Raw genomic sequence first — 21,362 nt, 5'->3', positions numbered from 1 at the left:
ATGACTGTTGATCCTTCACATCAGTGTAAATGAAAATTTTAGTAACCTGAGAGGGGAATGGAGATTATACAGAAAAATATTAATATTGTTTCTGAATAAACTAATGAGATGTCACTGAAATTCTAAGAGTGAGAAGATGCTGTTCCTTTCTGGTCATTTTCATTTCTGTTCTTTTCTCATACTTTCACTTTGTAAGATTTGCTTAGCTCTGGAGGAGAAAGACAAGTGATGATTCATATTAAGCAGTTAATTAGTTAGCAGCAGTGCTATTTGTAAGGCACTCAGAAATGGTTAAAGATAGGTGTGGAAGGCTAAGAGTGTTCACAGAGCTTACCATGCGACCATTTTATGAAGCAAATGAAGTAGGTGCTGAATTAAGTCCTGCAGGAGTGGGGAAGGCATGTCTTAAACTTCGGCGTTAAGTACGAGGGGAGATATTATTGTTCCCCATACCAGGAGTACTTGTGTGCTCCACGAGATATGTGGGTTGGAGAGGACAGTAAACTCACTACAGTTCACTTGAGAACTCCTTGCCGAGTGGACATCCCGTCTGTTGCCTTTGTGTCTCCAGAAGGTTCACTGTTTTTGTGTCCTCTGTGTCTAGCACTGCCCTTTATTATTGAAAAGGACTGGAAGTGAGTCATCCCACATACTTGGTAGTGGTATTCCATTAGTCATGATACTTCTGTGTAGTCAGTCAGAAGTTGATAGCAGGTCATCTTTTTTTACATGTGAGAACTCAGCAGATGACTTAAAAGAGTCCTGTGTCTAGGTTGCTAGCCAGTCTCATACTTCCTTGATTAGCAAAGTTAATCAAATTGACTGTTGGTATACTTTTTGTTGTAACTCAAGTAAAATTAAAATCCAGTAATAAGTATTATTAGATATTTAATAGTCTTAGGGAGCTTTAATATACACTTATACTTTTCCATGGTAATGCATAATACGAAGTTCTGTGCGCTCATAAGTTCATGTTCAATTGTTTCTGCCCTTTATATAGGTGCTGCGAAGTTGGTGGTCGCTGTGGCAGTATTTTTACTGACATTCTATGTTATTTCTCAAGTATTTGAAATAAAAATGGATGCAAGTTTAGGAAATCTATTTGGTAAGCTTTTATTTTTTTCACCCTTTCTTGAATTTCATTTGTGATGAGATTGTCTTTAAATTTTTATGAGTTATCAACATTGAGTCACTCTACTGTTTGGTCTGTCTAGAAAAGAAAATGTGATTATATTGGTAAGTGCAGTTGATTAGAATATTCTAAAATACACAATAGAAAATCTTACAATTAATTCGATATAAAGCATGAATCTTGTATTCAACATTTTGAATGTATTTAATGGGGCCTATTTTATGTGTGCCTAGGGTTATTAATCATGGCATTTTAAATGCACATTCTAGAAGATATCACACCCTATTTGAATTGGCTGCTTAAAAACTTGGAGCCAATTCTGACCCTCAATTAGCAAGTGATTAGGAGTCATGATAAAACATTTTAAATAGACATAGACATCCATCTTGCTTTTCCTACCCTCATTTTCTTCTGCAACATTTTTCTTTTTACCAATTTATTTGATGCTGTGTTGTAAATGTCCCGCTATAAGCTGCCTTACTTCAGTTTTAAACACAATCTTTTAAGTTTATAAAATAAGTTAACATTTGAAATATTTGAATAAGCTTTGGCTGAGCACTGTTTAAAGTATTAAAAAATTACTAATGAAAGGTCAGACTGTGAAACATAGAAACAGTGTTTTGACCTAGTAGGCAGAGATTAGATGAAACAGCCTATAGATCTCTAGAATAGTTCATGAATTTTGCTTTCCATAAGTTAGTATTTGGAAGGGATCCCCAAGACCTAATAAACTCCCTCTCACATCTAGTTTCAAGACTCCATTAAACCACTGTTTCTCTAATTTTCTGATGTCAGAGGAATCTCTAGGGAATCTTGATAAATGCAGGTTCTGATTCAATGTCTGGGATGGGGCCTGAGAGTCTGCATTTTAAGCTCCCAGGTGATGGCTGATTTCCTATCCAGAGACCATGTACTGGTATTGGGCTTTAGACAGTTCTGACATGTAGTCCTTAATTTCTGTACATATTTATTTTTATACATTTTCAGGTGACTTTTCTTAAAATGACTACTTAAAAGTGCTTCCTTGTATTGCACTGAATTCTACCTTTTATACTCCCAAGTAATTTTAGTCCATTGGTCTTACTTCTACCTATTGGATCTCTCATATTGTTAAGCTGTGGTCATTCTCCACCAGGCCATCTTTGTGTAAGGTTTTATCTTATCAATTTATGAAATCCTCCCTTTGAACCATTCTTCTTAATGTGCTGGTTATTTTCCTCCTAACCGTCTATTTTTTGGCACGCAACTTAAAATGAGGTATCCAGGATCAAGCATAGAACAGTTGTTGCAAAATGTAGAGACATGTCTTGACTTCTGGGCTATGTTCTGTTTCTGCAGAGGGCCAGCCTGGCTCCTTAGAGAGCACAGCTGGTTTCAGTTGAAGGGTGGGGCGAAAACAGGGAAGGCATTTAGGACTTGTTCCGTGTCGCTGTGGAAGCAGTGGGTTGTAGCTCGTTCTTCTAAGAAAGGTTATGGTAAAGGAAGATGGTTATGGGATCCTAGCTCAAGGCTGAAGGAAGTTGAACATTTTTTTTCCTTTTTGATGTAAGGGAGAGGCTTTGGCTTGTCGGTAGTCCTTGGGCAAAAAGTCAGTGAATTACAAATCAACGGGAAGAGATTGAACAGACAGAAAAGGTACAAATGAAAAATTACTTTGGGAAAAAATCCACTGTTTTCAGAGAGAAGAGATTGGGTGAGGTCACAGTGTTTCTCTGGTTTGGATCATCATCTCTAGTTTGGATGGTTTATTTGGGCATCTCAGAGATGTTCCTGTGTCTATTTCTCATCTTTAATATCTGCCTGTGTCAACACTGGCAGAAGGATTCTCTCAAAACTTTTGAACCTTCAGTATTTCCAGCTGCTGGAGAGTAAAATCTAAACTCCCTCCCAGGGTAGCACTCAGTCCCAGCCTGCTTCTACCTTCCTGACCTGTCCTTCCCCTCACCCACTTGCCATGTCCGTGTGCGTGTGATCTACAGACACAAACCCTCAGCCTTTGTTCATGCTGATTCCTTGTTGTTCGGTCTCGAGGTCATGTCCAGCTCTTTGCAACCCCATGGACTGTATAGCTTGCAAAGCTGCTCTGTCCTCCATTATCTCTTAGTTCAGTTCACTCAGTCGCTCAGTCATGTCCAACTCTTTTGCCACCCCATGAACCGCAGCACGCAAGGCCTCCCTGTCCATTACCAACTCCCGGAATTTACCCAAACTCATGTCCGTTGAGTCGGTGATACCATCCAACCATCTCATCCTCTGTTGTCCCCTTCTCCTCCTGATCTCAATCTTTCCGAGCACCAGGGTCTTTTCCAGTGAGTCAGTTCTTCTCATCAGATGGCCAAAGTATTGGAGTTTCACCTTCAGCATCAGACTTTCCGATGAACACCCAGAATTGATCTCATTTAGGATAGATTGGATCTCCTTGCAGTCCAAGGGACTCTCAAGAGTCTTCTCCAACACCACAGTTCAAAAGCATCATTCTTCAGTGCTCAGCTTTCTTTATAATCCAACTCTCATATCCATACATGACTAGTGGAAAAATCATAGCCTTGACTAGACAGACCTTTGTTGACAAAGTAATGTTTCTGCTTTTTAACATGCTGTCTATGTTGGTCATAACTTTCCTTCCAAGGAGTAAGCATCTTTTAATTTCATGGCTGCAGTCACCATCTGCAGTGATTTTGGAGCCCCCAAAAATAAAGTCAGCCACTGTTCCCACTGTTTCCCCATCTATTTGCCACAAAGCGATGGGACCAGATGCCATGATCTTAGTTTTCTGAGTGTTGAGCTTTAAGCCAATTTTTTCACTCTCCTCTTTCACTTTCCTCAAGAGGCTCTTTAGTTCTTCATTGCTTGCTGCCATAAGGGTGGTATCATCTGCATATCTGAGGTTATTGATATTTCTGCCATCAATCTTGATTTCAGCTTGTGCTTCATCCGGGCCAGCATTTCTCATGATGTACTCTGCTTATAAGTTAAAATAAGCAGGGTGACAATGTACAGCCTTGACATACTCCTTTTCCTATTTGGTACCAGTCTGTTGTTCCATGTCCAGTTCTAACTGTTGCTTCCTGACCTGCCTATAGGTTTCTCAAGAGGCTGGTCAGGTGGTCTGCTATCCCCATTTCTTTCAGAATTTTCCACAGTTAATTGTGATCCACACTGTCAAAGGCTTTGGCATAGTCAATAAAGCAGAAATAGATATTTTTCTGCAACTCTCTTGCTTTTTCCATGATCCAGCAGATGTTGGCAATTTGATCTCTGGTTCTTCTGCCTTTTCTAAAACCAGCTTTTACATCTGGAAGTTCATGGTTCACGTATTGTTGAAGCCTGGCTTGGAGAATTTTGAGCATTACTTTACTAGCGTGTGAGATGAGTGCAATTGTGTGGTAGTTTGAGATTCTTTGGCATTGCCTTTCTTTGGGATTGGAATGATAACTAACCTTTTGCAGTCCTTTGGCCAGTGCTGAGTTTTCCAAATGTGCTGGCATATTGAGTGTAGCAGTTTCACAGCATCGCCTTTTAGGATTTGAAATAGCTCCACTGGAATTCCATCACCTCCACTAGCTTTGTTCATAGTGATGCTTCCTAAGGCCGACTTGACTTCACATTCCAGGATGTCTGGCTCTGGGTGAGTGATCACACCTTCATTATTATGTGGGTCATGAAGATCTTTTTTGTACAGTTCTTCTGTGTATTCTTGCCACCTCCTCTTAATATCTTCTTCTTCTGTTACGTCCATACCATTTCTGTCCTGTATTGAGCCCATCTTTGCCTGAAATGTTCCCTTGGTATCTCTGATTTTCTTGAAGAGATCTCTAGTCTTTCCCATTCTCTTGTTTTCCTCTATTTCTTTGCACTGATCACTGAGGAAGGCTTTTTTTTTTAATCTCTTCTTGCTATTCTTTGGAACTCTGCATTCAAATGGGTATATCTTATTTTTCTCCTTTTCTTTTTGCTTCTCTTCTTCTCACAGTTATTTGTAAGGCCTCCTCAGACAGCCATTTTGCCTTTTTTGCATATCTTTTCCATGGGGATGGTCTTGATCCCTGTTTCCTGTACAATGTCATGAACCTCCGTCCATAGTTCATCAGGCACTCTGTCTATCAGATCTAATTCCTTAAATCTATTTCTCACTTCCACTGTTTAATCATAAGGGATTTGGTTTAGGTCATACCTGAATGGTCTAGTGGTTTTCCCCACTTTCTTTCAGTCTGAATTTGGCAACAAGGAGTTGATGATCTGAGCCACAGTCAGCTCCTGGTCTTGTTTTTGCTGACTGTATAGAGCTTCTCCCTCTTTGGCTGCAAAGAATATAATCAATCTGATTTCAGTGTTAACCATCTGGTGATGTCCACGTGTAAGGGTGGTTGCTATGACCAGTGCGTTCTCTTGGAAAAACTCTACTAGCCTTTGTCGTGCTTCATTCTGTACTCCAAGGCCAGATTTCCCTGTTACTCCAGGTGTTTCTTGACGTCCTACTTTTTCATTCCAGTCCCCTATAATGAAAAGGACATCTTTTGGGGGTGTTAGTTCTAAAAGGTCTTGTTGGTCTATGTAGAACTGTTCAACTTCAGCTTCTTCAGCATTGCTGGTCGGGGCATAGACTTGCATTACTATTATATTGAATGGTTTGCCTTGGAAATGAACAGAGATCATTCTGTCGTTTAAGAATTTGCTCAAATTCATGTCCATTGAGTCGGTGATGCTATCTAATCCTCTCAACTTCTGCTGTCCCTTTCTTCTTTTGCCTTCAATCTTTTCCAGCAATAGGGTCTTTTCCAGTGAGTCGGCTCTTCGCATCAGGTGGCCAAAGTATTGGAGCTTCAGCATCAGTCCTTCCAATGAAGTCAGGGTTGACTTCCTTTAGGATTGACTGTCCTTATGACTCTCAAGAGTCTTCTCCAGCACCACAGTTCTAAAGCATCAATTCTTCAGTGCTCAGCCTTCCTTATGGTCCACCTCTCGTATCCATACATGACTACTGGAAAATCCATATAATTATATGACTCTGCTGATTCTTTACCTACACATCTTTCTTTCTCTCTCCCCTTCATTTGTTAATTGTTCTCGTTTTTCAAAACTGCACAAGTCCCCCTTCTTGGGAGAAATGGTATTTGAGTCTCCCTCTTTGCCCTGTTAGATTGTTGCTCCTTTTTGTAAACTGTCAGTTCTACTGCTTAGTACTTATATCTCAATTTGACCGATTTTGTTCTGCCATAAATTATAGAATTTATTTTCTTTTATTCTTTATCATGTATTTGGCTTTCCTTACTGGAGAACAAGTGTTGGGAGCAGTAATGTCTTGCTGACTCACCCGGCATCTAGCACCAGATCCTATAGATAGTACATGCTGATTGAATGGAAAATGAATGTAGATAATTGAAGATTAGGACTTTTGTGTAGAGAAAGAGTGTTTTCAAAGTGGGATTTGTTTAAGGCTGTGTTAGTTGACAAGCCCCTGGTCATCAGCTGTGAACAAACACTGAGCTGCTTTAACTAAGGCAGATGTCTGTGTTAATTTTCATTTCTCCTAGTGTTAGGAACCTGCAAGTTTTTGTTGTATGTGTTTTAGCTATGTAGTTTAGGCATTCTTTGGGCAGATGGTTTATTTTGTTGTCATAATTGAAGTTGTACTCTGTATCCATGTCCACAACCTTATTGGATTCCAATCTATTGAATTGGTGAAAATTTAATTTGTGTGGTTATTTTTAATTCTCATTTCAGAATAATTGAGAAGAATGGAGATATGGTTGTATTTGTCATTTGTTGAGCATCTAACTTAAATTTAGCTTGACATTACGATTGTTTCTATAATCTATTTTAGAGGGCCTCATGAGGTTAACTGTAGTTCTTTGGATGGTGAATTTTTCCCATTTTTCAATTTGTTGATTTAATAACTTACTTGATAGTTTATGTAAATTTACATTTGAGTTGATTATTTAGTACTTTTTTAGAAAAGTAAGACAAACATTTCTAGAAAAGACTAATGAAAATTTTGCCTAAAATTAGTTGAATATACAAATATAAATTGTGATTATTTTCTTTAAGCAATCTTTAACAAAACTTTTTAAGATAATTATAGATTAATGTGCATTTGTAAGAAATAATATGGAGAGATTGTATATACTCTTTACTCAGTTTCCCATTGGCAACATCTTAAATTCCATACAGTATCACACCAGGACATCAATGTGGGTACAGTCTACCCATCTTATTTATGATTGTGGCTTAATACAGAATTAGTTTTCAACATGGATACTTAACAAAAATGTGCTGAAAGTAGTCCAGATTATTTTTGCATATATTGTTGCAGTCAGTCCTTACTATTCTATTGAGTTAATTTATTTTTACCTTTTAAATTTAAACCATTGAAATAATGTATATGTAAATCACTTGAGCTATTATTAAAAACTAAAGTCCAAAATAATTATATTAGGTTTCTTTAGCCTGACTCATTGAAAGACATTCACTGAAAAAAACAAATCAGAAATGTTTGTTGTTTCCTTGAAGTGAAAAACTGTATATATTGAAAGACCTTAAGAATTAAAGTCGTCAAGGTCGTCTGAGGAATTAAGTTGCAGAAAAGGAGGTATTTTTTTGTTTGTATGCTGTGACCACACTCTATAACCATCCTGTTTGATTTATGAAATTTTACCTGTTTACCCTCCAGATGTTAAAAATTCTCAGAACTGCAGGCCAGATAGAGGACTTTTGCTTATACATATTGGATAAAATTAGTTTTAATCTGAAAAGATGTTCACAAAGGTTTTTTTTTCCCCTCCTCTGAGCATCTTCTCCCACTCTTACACAAATTAAATGGAGGTAATTTTCTCAAAAGTCTGATAATTAAGAAACATTTACCCCAGATTGTATCCCAGTAAAGTTTTTAAATTGAATAACATTGTTACTTATTTATTAATCTCTCTCAAGTTTCCCAGTCATACCTTCTACCTCCTTTTCATCAGCCACACTCTTCCTTTGAATATTAGCAGATTATTGATGTCTGTAAGATTTCTCTCATCAGCCCTCTCCTCAGTTGAAATCCTCTCTTTGCATGACCTCATCATTTGCCAGTTTTCCAGTTTCTGTCTTCATCCCCGGTCTCATTTATAGCCAGCTTTTAGACTTCCACCCAGATCATCTCAAAGTATCTTAAAATGAACAGGTCCACAGGGAACTCAGCATCCATCCCACATCCTATCTCCTCGCTAGATAGCAAACATCATGAGTGAGAGATGGTGTTTTTTTTTCTTTGGCTCATGTGAATGGATGAAGGGGTGCTTCTAAAGGTGGATGTCTGAGAAGTAAACTTGATTCCTTCCTTTAGTTCATGCCTCCTTGAGGTCTTTTCCACAGTCTCGTCAGTGTTGCTGCCTTAGTTGTTCTGAGCCCGTCGACTACTTTCCAACCCACAGTCACTACCCTTCTTTCAGCTGCTACCTGTTTTTACCTGAATTACTTTAGCAGCATCCTGTCCTTGTGGACTCATCTCAAGTCTTGAACCCTCTGCAGTCTATTCTCCATTCTGCAGTCAGAAGAATGGTCCTGAAAGCTCCCTATCCTGGCTTCCGGCTCCTCAAAGGACCAGTGGCTTTTGTACCTGTGATAACTAAACCTCAGACTGTCCCATTTTGGAGGGGGGCGGTGTACAATATGAGTTTGGGTGCTCGAATGAGATCTGGCTTTGAAAACTGATTCTTGTCAATGACTGATTATGGATAGGACAAATCCAATCGGTGAACCTATCTGATGTCAGTTTCTTTCTCTTTAAAACAGAAGTGTTAGTGTTAGTTGCTCAGTCATGTCTGACTCTTTGCAACCCCTGGCTCCTCTGTCTGTGGAATTCTGCAGGCAGGAATACTGGAGTGGGTTGCCATTCCTTCCTCCAGGGGATCTTCCCAACCAGGGATCGAACCCCAGGTCTCCTGAACTGCAGACAGATTCTTTATGTTTTAACCACCAGGGAAGCCCCAAGGTGATAAGCAAATCAACAGTACATGATAAAGTACTTGATAGAGTGCCCCACGTATGTGCATGAGCTGTTATATTACCCATGTTCTGATCCCACTGTCTTCCACGTATTTTTCTGTCATTAGTTAGGTATACAAGCATTCCTGATTTGAACAGTGTTCTAACACCTGAGCCTGATAGTGTGTGTTTGTTTAGGTCTAAGTAAAATTGAGACTTTCTGGTCTACATACTGTTAATTACTGGTTGCTAGTTACTCTCTGATTTTCATTTTCTTATTTACAAAAGTAAGAGCTTTGGACCAGATGGTGTCTAGAATTTATCTTTCCCTTTTATGATATAATTAAGGAAATTGAAAGAATGAGCCCCAGCACCTTCATTTTCATTTTTTATTTCCTTCAAGTCTTTGTCCTTATCCATGTATGTTCTTAGTACTCACAGATAAAGTTTATTTTTTGCTTTATTCCATGCATTAAACTTTTCCCATGTGACTGCATTGCCTTTATGACTTCAGTGGTGCATAGTATTCTGAGTATTCTGTAGAGTTGATGACCTTCAGTTACTTAGTCATCTTCCTGTTTTTAAACATTTACATATTATTTTCAGTCTTAGCAGTCTTCTCTGTTCTCTCTTTCAGTACTGGTTTTACAGGAAATTCACAGTTACCGAAACAGTACAGAACTAAAAACTAAATGTCTATTTAAAGTCAAACAGCTGGCAAGCATTTATGACACCTTACGCTTTTTAGCCACATCCGGAAATGGCTATCCACAATACTATTGATTATCTGTATTGTATTCTTAGGTAGATCTAATGGTAAGGAACCTACCTGCCAATGCAAGAGACTAGGGTTCAACCCCTGGGTCAGGAAGACCCCCCTGGAGGAGGTCATGGCAACCTGCTTCAATATTCTTGCCTGGAGAACCCCATGGACAGAGGAGCCTGGAGGGCCCCAGTCCATAGGGTCTCGAAGAGTCAAACACGACTAAAGCAACTTAGCACACATAGCATGGACTAGGATCAAATGTTAGTGCTTTTGAGAAGCTCTAAGTGTAGATTTCTAGGTTAAGATCTACTGCATTCAGGTTAAGATTGATCAGGGAATTCTGTCTTCCTTTAACTGATAAATGATTTTTTTAAAAAAAGCCCTCTTAGTAATGACCTTTTTTTTTTGTTTTTTCTAATTACACCTAGTACATTGCGATTTTAGGGAAATTAAACCTTTCTACCACCACTGGCCCTCTTGTGTTCTTCCCACCAAATCTCTCAGCCTAACCCCTGAGATAGATTCATGTATATTATCCAGGACTTTATATGCATATGTATACAACACCATACAGCAGCAACAATTTTTAATAAGGCCATATAAAGGGAACTTTGAAATACTGTATGATATCACTTACATGTGGGAAAAAGATAAATGCAGAGAAACAGAGGTGAAATGGTGGTTACCAAGAATTGAGAGAGGGTGGAAGTCATGAGGAGATGTTGCACAAAGGATACAAACTCCCAGTTTTAAGATTATCAAGTTTGGGAATTGAATGTTCAGTTTAGTTCAGTTGCTCAGTTGTGTCCGACTCTTTGGAACTGCAGCACACCAGGCTTCCCTGTCCATTACCAACTCCCGGAGCCTCATGTCCATCACATCGGTGATGCCATCCAACCATCTCATTCTCTGTCGTCCTCTTCTCCTCCCACCTTCAATCTTTCCCAGCATCAGAGTCTTTTCCAATGAGTCAGTTCTTCACATCACGTGGCTAAAGGATTGGAGTTTCAGCTTCAGCATCAGTCTTTCCAATGAATATTCAGGACTGATTTCCTTTAGGATTGACTGGTTGGATCTCCTTGTAGTCCAAGGGACACTCAAGAGTCTTCTCCAACACCACAGTTCAAAAGCATCAATTCTTTGTTGCTCAGCTTTCTTTATAGTCCAACTCTCACATCCATACACGACTACTGGAAAAACCATAGCTTTGACTAGACAGACCTTTGTTGGTAAAGTAATGTCTCTACTTTATAACATGCTGTCTAGGTTGGTCATAGGTTTTCTTCTGAGGAGCAAGCGTCTTTTAATTTCATGGCTGCAGTCACCATCTGCAGTGATTTTCAAGTCCCCCAAAATAAAGTCTGACACTGTTTCCATTGTTTCCCCATCTGTTTACCATGAAGTGATGGGACCAGATGCCATGATCTTAGTTTTCTGAGTATTGAGTTTTAAGCCAACTTTTTCACTCTTCTCTTTCACTTTCCTCAAAGTTCTTCATTGCTTGCTGCCATAAGGGTGGTGTCATCTGCATATCTGAGGTTATTGATATTTCTGCCAGCAATCTTGATTCCAGCTTATACTTCATCCAGCCCAGCATTTGTACAGTGTGGTGATTATAGCTAGTAATATGATTGGGATTTACATTTATAATAACAAACTAAAAACAAAATGTAAAAGTAACAGCAAAATTCTCTATCAGTAATAAAATAATGCCCCCATAATTCCTCATGATTGTTTGTAGTAAATTATGTAGCCTAAAGTTACTTTCTCACTTTTCTTCTAAAGTAATATTCATGTTTTATTTATTGTATGCTAAGTAATAATTCAAATACATTTAATAGATCTGTTACCTCTATACATGTTAAAAAGTGATACTTGCCAGTAGCCTTATTCTTTCTAACAAAAATAACTTTTTTTTCCTTAGCAAGGTCAGCATTGGATGCAGCTGTACGTTGTAAGTATTTCCTCTCAATATTTTGCATATAGTTTATTCTTTTTCTCTTAAGTTATAAGGAAACTATTTGATTGGATAGCTCAATATTTTGGGTGTTAATTTATAATGGATATTTTGTTCCATTAATGTGTTTTAGCTTCAGTATTTTAAGTATAGAAAGTACGTAAAAGGAGAATTCCTAGTTAGACTTAGTTTGTGAGCAGATATTCAGTGATGCATCAGGCATATGTGGAGTGGAAATGAAGAGTAACAATCCCAAACCTCCCACATCCTGGCTTTGTAAAATAAACCTTAAAAATAATTGGATAAATTATATTTGCCTTCAGTGAAGATCATGTTACTTGTTCCATTTATATTCATTTTTAGTTTGTTTCCTAGAAGATTATGTGTTGGTTTTTTTTTTTGTTTTGTTTTTATTTTTGAGGTTCTTTGAAACTCTCAGGAAAAAAAAAAACTAGCATGTAGTTGACACACACACACACACACACACATATATATATACACAGAATCTGTTAACACTTTTTTCTTTGAAAAAAAAAAAAAATTTTTTTTTTTTCTCTCCAAAGCTACAAAACCTCCCAGATACAAATGTGGAATCTCAAAAGCTTGCCCTGAGAAGCATTTTGCTTTTAAAATGGCAAGTGGAGCAGCCAATGTGGTGGGACCCAAAATCTGCCTGGAGGACAATGTGTAAGTGCTTCTCAGTTTGGAAGTATAAGGTGCACTATTAAACTTCAGCAAATTGAATCTGAGTTTATCTTTTGAAAATGTATTGGGCATGCCTTTACTAAAGAAAAGTGATTTCCGTTTCCATCATGCAATTTCCCCCACTCATTTAAGGAGTCTTAAAGTTCTTAAATTTTGTGTTAGGGTGTGGTAAAAACAGCATTTATCCAGCTTCATGTATAGATGAGAGATTTTTCTGAATGAATTTTCTAGATCGCATCTGATAGTCATAGAAATAGATGGCTATTTAATTTTGATTCCTAAGTAATAGGGGAAAAGTTAATTCATTTAAATTAATGAAAATTAAAGTTCCCTTCCTCAGTCATACCAACCACATTTCAAGTACTAATAGCCACATGCAGCTTGTGCCTGCCCAGTGTAACAGCGCAGGTAGAAAGCATTTCCATCACTGCAGAAAGTCCAGGTAGGATTATTTTTGTCAACTAGACTGCCCTAGATAATGAAGGCTTTATCTTACAAACTAACATTTCTCATTTTAAATGTTTGAATGCTGCCTGCTGAAGTGTGAAATAGCCCAGTAATAACCTCAAGTCCGTCATGGCCCAGAACTGCTTGCCACTAAACTGAATGGTTTCCTTTATTAAGATGCTCTGCAAAGTATACCTTTTAGGCTTTTTTAGTCTCCGACTCCTGTGTCACTTGTCGTGAAGTTCCTGGATTAGAAAAATGTTCTTTGACCCACTCAATCTAAAGTTGGACACCTCCACCTCACTTCAGTCACCCCCATCAGTATTCATCACACCCTTGCCATCACACATGCTCTGGGCAGTGTGTGCCATATTTTCTAATTATTCTAATTATCATTTCTAAGTTCCTGGCTCTGAAGTCACAAACCCTGCTTTTTGTTGGTTGCTTCTAATCGGGTCTTGTCTGAAAAATTAGATATATGATAGGCTTTACATAAAATAATATATGTGCCATTAAATTATATAAAGAGTGAGGTAATTTTACAGATAGGAGGAAATGAGGCTTTTTTCCTGAGCTTTTTGTCTTTTCTTTTTAATATAGAAGGCACTAACATTTTTATTCTCACCCCTCTTTTCAGTTAGCTGTATGTAGGATTTAGCCTCTTAGAATAAAACTTTTACTGTAAAATTAAAAGCTTGAGCCAGGTGATCCTAAGGTCCCTGCTCATTTCCTTTATCCTCATGCTGATGATAATCCATTGTTCATCCATCGTCCTCTGATGTCTCATAATAGTCTTGCTTTACTGAATTGAAAGCATTTGGCTTTTCAAAGTTTGTATATTTTGCATTAAGTAACATCCTTCCCATTACCTTAGAATGTTCCATTCCCCTTTTTCACCTTGTTCAGCTAAAGGGGCCAGATATTTGATCCTGAATAATAAGTAGGAAGTTCTCTTAGAATGCCCAGCCCGTTCATGACAGGCTATCTTCATATTATCTCTGCCCCCTTGAAGCATGTAAGTTTTAATTCAAAGAAGAGATCAAACTAGTAAATAATAGCAGGTTGTCTATTCACAGATTATAATAAGTTAAAAAGAAGAGAGAAGTGTATTAAGCAGTGGAGTCTGGTTAAAAAAAAAAAAAAAGTATTGGCTCGGAGCCAGAGAATTTGGTTCTAGCATAGGGGGTGTGTCATGTAGAATTTATATTTCAGTTTGTTTAACCATAAAACTGAGACAGGCCACCTGTCCATCCACTTTTCAGGAATTATTCTGCATTCCTGTGAGAGAGTGAATAATTGATGGGATTTTATAGCTATGCCCCAGGCCCTGAAGTCTAGTCCTTGAAAGGGGACTGAACTATTGACCAGGGATCCCTAGTGGAGAGCTGGTAAAGACAGTTCAGTCTAGTGCTTTCTTTCCAGTATGTTCTAATTCTGTATTGAAAGATTTTTCCAACAAAAATTTTAAAGAAGTCTGAATTTTCTTAGCGTCATTCATTCCATTCACTTTTTATTCAACAGGTATTTACTGAGCACAGTTCCTGCTCTCATGAAACACACAGTCTGGTAGGGAGAAGGATATTTAATAAGTAAATGCAAATAAATAGAGATTGTGGCATACCCTGCCCAGAGCAGCAGGGTGTGACAGATACTGATTGGGGCAGTGAGATGAGATCAAGGTGTCCAACTTTAGATTGAGTGGGTCAAAGACTGTTTCTCTAAAACAGTGATGTTTAGTCTGAGAATTAAAGGATAAGAAGGAAGACCACCAGGGGAAGACCATTCTAAAGAGCACGCTTGAAGGCCCAATGTGGGAAAGAGCTGGAGAGAAGTGGATAATGGCCAGGTCATTGGAACTTGCAGGCTGTGCAGAAAAGGAAATGAGATCTTTTTTCTGAGAGTGCTGAGAGGTTGTTGAAGGTTTTCAAACTCCAGCATGTCTTCACTTCATTTATATTGAAGAAAATGATCTGACTACTGAGTAAAATGATGAGAGAAGTAAAAGCAGACAGAACAATTGGAGGGCCTTTCCCAGGTTCCGGTGCAGCCTTTCGATTGCCCCCCCGCCACACACAGTTGGCAGGAGACTTGTTTGCATGTGTGCTCACTGAAATATCTAAGTGCATCCAAGAATACATAAGTAGAAGTTTTAATATTTGCCTACACATGCTCTAAGTATACGCAAACTCATTTTGCAGACTACTAGTCCAGATCAGTGCTTCTCAGTGGGGGCAGTTTTCTCCCGAGGGGAAACTTGTCAAAGTCTGTAGACATTTTGGGGCATCAAAGTTATGGAAGTGCTGCTTGTAGAGACCAAGGATGCCCTTAAATTTCCTACAGCCCTTCCTCATGATTTATCAAATCTATGATATCATCATAGACTAAGATTTAGAAACCCCAATACAAACAAAGATTAAAATAGGGTCATGATCATGATTTAAAGGGCAAGTAGATGCAGTCAAGATCTATTATGGAGATTAGATGGATTTCAAACTTCTCATTAGTTAGAAATATTTAGAAAATCCCAAGTATAAATATGAGGTATCACATAATACATGAATTATGGCTTTTTTTTTTTTTTTTTAGAGAATTGGGGATAATTTTTTTAGATATTGGGAATAATACTTAATCTTTTATTATCATCTTAATGTTTGGTACAGAAGTTGTGTGGTGGACTATTTTGAGGGATTTTTTTTTTTTTTTTTTTTTCACATTGACGAACAAGATAGGATTTTTGGCTGGGAGGATCAAAAGATAAAATCAAGGATATGATGTAGGTACTTATGTAATCATTTTAAATGTAACCATATAAAAATATAAGAACCATTCTAAGCTCATGAATGGGAAAACAAAACAGCTAGCCAGCCAGCTGGCTAGATTTGACCCATGGGCTGTAGTGTGTTAAACCCTTCTCTAAACAAATCATTTTAAGGCATAATAGCTGGAACATGGTGTAGGTATTTGAAACAAAACTGTATTCAAAGGTGTAGAATCTGTCTATAGAGTATATAATCTCTTTATTTAACTATTTTCCTGCAGGTGTGGAGTGGTGGGGGGAACCTTCATATTCATGAAAGAGAAAAGAAAGTATTTCAGCTTGTGTTAGTACTGGGTGATTAACCTGTATACATTTAAAATCTTTACTTATTTGTCCTTTGCTGACTATAGGTTTCCCCTGATTGAAGTCTGGTTTTTAAAACTTGATAAGCTACTGCCCTCTTGTGGGAAGCCCATGTCACCATGTAGCTTTGTTGCCTTTCTTTGCTCTCTGATAGACACTGCTGCTGCTGCTGACTACAAATGATCTCTCCTGGAGAAGACACTGTGATGCTTAATTATAACTCTAACGGTTAATTAATTATTATTGTGGCTTCTTCATGTTAATGATGGCTATAACACATTTACAAAAGGAGTAGAACAAATGTACTTTGAAACTTCCCTCTTGTATGCAGCGGTCTTGTTTGGTACTTCTTACAGACCACCTTTCAAACCTGGTTTTGCACACATATAGAAAAGATCTATGTTTTATTTAACTATTCCTGGGTCAGGAAGATCTACAGAAGGGATAGGCTACCCACTCCAATATTGGGCTTCCCTTGTGGCTCAGTTGGTAAAGAATCCACCTGCAATGTGGGAGACCTGGGTTTGATCCCTGGGTTGGGAAGATCCCCTGGAGAAGGGAAAGGCTACCTACTCCAGTATTGTGGCCTAGAGAAGTCCATGGACTCTATAGTCCTTGGGGTCACAAAGAGTTGGACACGACTGAGCAACTTTGACTTTGACTTTCGCTTTTTCAGTTTTACAGAACAAGTGAAAATTTGAAGGCAGATTCACAAGTATGAGTAAATAGTTAAATGCTACTAAGTGATTGTCCGACTCTGCGTCCCCATGGACTGGAGCCCTCCAGGGTCCTCTGTTCATGAAATTCTCCAAGCAAGAATACTGGAGTGGGCTGCCATTTCCTTCTCCAGGGAATCTTCCTGAACTCTGCATTATAGGCAGACTCTTTACCATTTGAGCCACCAGGGAAGCCAAGATTTTACAAATCAAAATTTTATGCTTTTCCTTTTTCAATAGCTCTTGGAGTAGAGTTTTTCTTTTACTTTTCAGTTTTGAAAAAATTACAGAAATTGCAGGCAGTTGCAAAGATAGTACAGAGAGATCCCATGTGCTCTTCACCCATTTTCCCCATGGTTAGATCTTATGAAATTAGAGTACAGTATCAGAATGGAAATTGGCAATTAGTACAGTGTCTGTGTATAGTTAGGACTAGAGATCTCTTCAAGAAAATTGGACTCTTCAAGAAGATCAAGGGACTATTTCATGCAAGGATAAGCAAAATAAAAGACAGAAACAAAGGACCTAACAGAAGCAGAAGAGATTAAGAAGAGGTGGCAATAATACAAAGAAGAGATTTACAAGAAAGGTCTTGATGACCTGGATAAGCATGATGGTATGGTCACTCACACATCCTGGAGTATGAAGTCAAGTGAGCCTTAGGAAGCATTACTACAAACAAAGCTAATGGAGGTGACGAAATTCCAGCTGAGCTATTTAAAATTCTAAAAGAATTTAACAGCATGCTGTTAATGTGCTACACTCAGTGTTTCAGCAAATTTGGACAACCCGGCAATGGCCACAGGACTGGAAAAGGTCCAGTTTTCATTACAATCCCAAAGAAGGACAATGCAATGACTGTTCAAACTATTGTACAATTGTGCTTATTTCATGTGCTAGCAAGGTGAAGGTGAAGTCGCTCAGTCGTGTCCAACTCTTTGCGACCCCGTGGACTGTAACCTACTAGGCTTCTCCGTCCATGGGATTCTCCAGGCAAGAATACTGGAGTGGATTGCCATTACCTTCTCCAGGGGATCTTCCCGACCCAGGGATTGAACCTGGGTCTCAAAGTAATGCTCAAAATCCTTCAAGCTAGGCTTTAGCAGTTTGTGAACCAAGAACCTGCAGATGTACAAGCTGGGTTTAGGAAAGGCAGAAGAACCAGAGATCAAATTGCCTACATTCATTGGGTCATGAAGAAACCAAAGGAATTGCGGAAAAACACCCACTTCTGCTTCATTGACTATGCTAAAGCCTTTGAATGTGTGGATCACAACAAACTGGAAAATTCTTTAAGAGATGGAGTACCAGACCACCTTACATGTCTCCTGAGAAACCTATATGCAGGTCAAGAAGCAGCAGTTAGAACTGGACATGGAACAACTGACTGCTTCAAAATTGGAAAAGATGTACAATAAAGCTGTATTTTGTCACCCTGCTTATTTAACTTATATGCAGAGTACATCATGCAAAGTGCCAGACTGGATGAATCACAAGCTGGAATCAAGATTAACCTCAAATACACAGATAATATCACTCTAATGGCAGAAAGTGCAGAGGTACAAAGAACTTCTTGATAAGGGTCAAAAAGGAGAGTGAAAAAGCTGGCTTGAAACTCAGTATTCAAAAAACTAAGATCATGGCATCTGGTCCCATCACTTCATGGCAAATAGAAATGGAAAAAGTGGAAGCAGTGACAGATTTTATTTTCTTGCACTCCAAAATCACTGCAGATAGTGACTGCAGCCACAGAATTAAAAGATACTTCCTCCTTGGAAGAAAAGCTATGACAAACCTAGACAGTGTATTAAAAAGCAGAGACATCACTTTGCTGACTTTGTTTTGAGACAGTTGTATAAATAGAATCATATAATATGTAAGCATTTGAGATTGCTTTTCATTCAGCATAATGGTCTTGAAATATTATTATGTATTAATAATTTGCTCCTATTTTAATGCTGAGTAGTACTCTATGGATATACCACAGTTTAGCTATGCCTCATAAATTTTAATAAGCTGCATTTTCAGTGTGTTTTTTAATTTTTCACTTCAGGCTTCTTTGACCCATAGGTTATTTAGAAGTATATTGCTTAGTTTCCAAATGTTTGGAGAATTTCCTGTTATCTTTTATTATTGATTTAATTGTGGTTGGAGACACATTTGATATGATTTCAGTACTTTTAAATTTGTCAAGGTTTACTTTATGGCACATGATATGGTCTATCTTAGTATATGCTAGAAGAATGAGTGCTTGGAAAGAATGTATATTTGTCAGCGAGTACCCACTCCAGTGTTCTTGCCTGGAGAATCCCAGGGATGGGGGAGCCTGGTGGGCTGCCATCTGTGGGGTCGCACAGAGTCAGACATGACTGAAGCGACTTAGCAGCAGCAGCAGCAGAATATTTAAACGCCAATTAGTCCCTAATGGTTAATGCTGTTGTTGAATTCTTGTATACTCTTTTTAATTTCCTGTCTTTCAACTGTTGAGAGAGGGATATTGACATGTCCACCTGTAATTGTAGATTTGTCTTTTTCTCCTATCAGTTCTACCTGGGTTTGCTTCACATGTTTCATACCTTGATTGCTTGGTACACACATTTGGGATGGCTATGTCTTCTTGCTAGATTGACCCTTTGATCATTATGCAAACCTCCTCTCTGTCTCTGATATTTTTCTTTGCTCAGAAATCTATTTTAATTGATGCTAATAGAGCCATTCCTGTCTGCTTTTGTTTAAACAGCTTTATTGAGATATAGCTCATTTACCATACATTTACAGTACATTCATTTAAAATACACAGTCAATGGATTTTAGTATATTCACAGATGTGTGCACCCATTACCACAGTCAGCGTTAGAACATCATACCTCAGGAGGGAATGCTGTGTCCTTCAGGTACTGTCCCCCTGCTCCTTTCCTATTGCACTCTATCTGCCCTCTCCCCAAGCAGCCCTAAGTAGCTACTAAGTTTACTTTCTGTCTCTATAGATTTGCCTATTTTGGACATTTTATATATATATATATATATATATATAAAATATGTAGGGTTTTTTTGTGATCAGCGTCTTCACTAAGCATAGTGTTTTCAGGGTTCATCCATGTTATAGTATATATTAGTACTTCTTTTTATGGCTGAATGATAGTCCATCGTATAGATAAGTCACTAGTTTCATTAATTTCATTTCCATTCATTAGACTTCTGGGTTGTTTCTACCTGTTTCTTATAAACAGCATGTAGTCAAGTCCTATTTTAATCCACCACCCCAATTTCTATCTTCATTGGATATTTTTGACTTATTTATACTTATTATAATTATTGATGTGTTCAGGCTTAAGCCTGCCATTTTATTACTTTCTGTTATCTGGGTTTTGTTTCTGTTTTCTTTTACTGCCTTCCTGTGAGTTATATGAACATTTTTAAAGACTTCTTATTTATTTATTGAGTGTATCTCTTGGTATAGCTTTTTTAGTGCTTGCTTTTGATATTTACTATCTGGCCCCTTACAGAAAAATTTTGCTGACTCAAGGTCTAGACTTAAGAAAATGAGGGAGAAAATGTTCATTGTCCAGAGTAAAATTAAAAGTATGTTATGTTTGTAGATATTAGAAATAGCACAAAAGTTGAGGAAGTTATCTTTCAGTGAGTCAACAAAAACATCACTCACATCATTGACAAGTGAAATTCCAGCATATGTCTTTATTGTTCACTATTTCAGGTTTTTTTGACTTTGTTTTATTCTTTAAGTGAAATAACATCCAACATTTGTGTTGGAATTTTACTCGTTCATCACTTGCTACCATAGGTTAAATAAAATGAGTTCCATGAAAACCATAACACATTCTGTGAGAATCAGTGGCTAAGTGAAATTTATAATCAAGTATGTATTTTATTATTTGGAAATTGTGTGCTTCAGATCCTTTCTGTCAGTAAAATTTATAATAAACTTACATTGTTGGTTGAGAATGTAATTATTTCAAATAGGTAAGAGATAGAAACAGTCTAAATATCTGTTGATAGATGGATAAAGGATAGGTGGATGTATCATGTATGAGTACAGGAGTGTGTATCCACATATATGCATACTCACTTCCCCACCACCTCAAACCACTTCTTAATCATTTAACAGCACATCACTGTGAATTTTTAGAATAAAAGGTACCTACACTTTGAGTTTAATAATTTTAATTCAACAAACTGAACTGATAACAAGGAAATATTTCGCTCATACCTTCCATTTCACCGTATTTATTATCTTTATGTGATGGTCTGTGAACTGCCCGCGGAGGTTGATTACCGCAGAATGACATTGCAAGTCTTATAGTTCAATGCTGTAATTATATGAGTACAATATTCCTTCTTCTGGCTATTGAGAAATTTTGCATCAGTACTCACTAAGAGAATGTTCACAATTAAGTTAAATCTTCTTGCTTTCCAATTATAAAAGATTTTGGTAGCATCTCACCTCTGTTTCATGTCATATTAACTTTGCAGAAAGTACACTAGAGTTTACCCTTGTTTATTCCCTTGAGAATGGTGCAGGCGGTGAGCAT

At 37.8% G+C, this 21,362-nt stretch overlaps 1 protein-coding gene across 1 annotated transcript in view; it reads left to right on the top strand.

The window, feature by feature from the left end:
- Window positions 1-21,362, top strand: part of FAM3C (FAM3 metabolism regulating signaling molecule C) — a 51,418-nt gene that overhangs the window by 17,912 nt on the left and 12,144 nt on the right. Inside the window, exons 3-5 of the mRNA XM_052638463.1 lie at window positions 1,001-1,105; window positions 11,791-11,820; window positions 12,387-12,510. Coding sequence (XP_052494423.1) covers window positions 1,001-1,105; window positions 11,791-11,820; window positions 12,387-12,510 — 259 coding nt within the window. The remainder of the gene's footprint in view (window positions 1-1,000; window positions 1,106-11,790; window positions 11,821-12,386; window positions 12,511-21,362) is intronic.

The sequence above is a fragment of the Budorcas taxicolor genome, chromosome 4 (assembly GCF_023091745.1).
Source record: "Budorcas taxicolor isolate Tak-1 chromosome 4, Takin1.1, whole genome shotgun sequence".
Taxonomy (NCBI): domain Eukaryota; kingdom Metazoa; phylum Chordata; class Mammalia; order Artiodactyla; family Bovidae; genus Budorcas; species Budorcas taxicolor.
The sequence above is the reverse complement of the archived record's forward strand: the minus strand, read 5'-3'. Positions and strand labels throughout refer to the sequence as shown.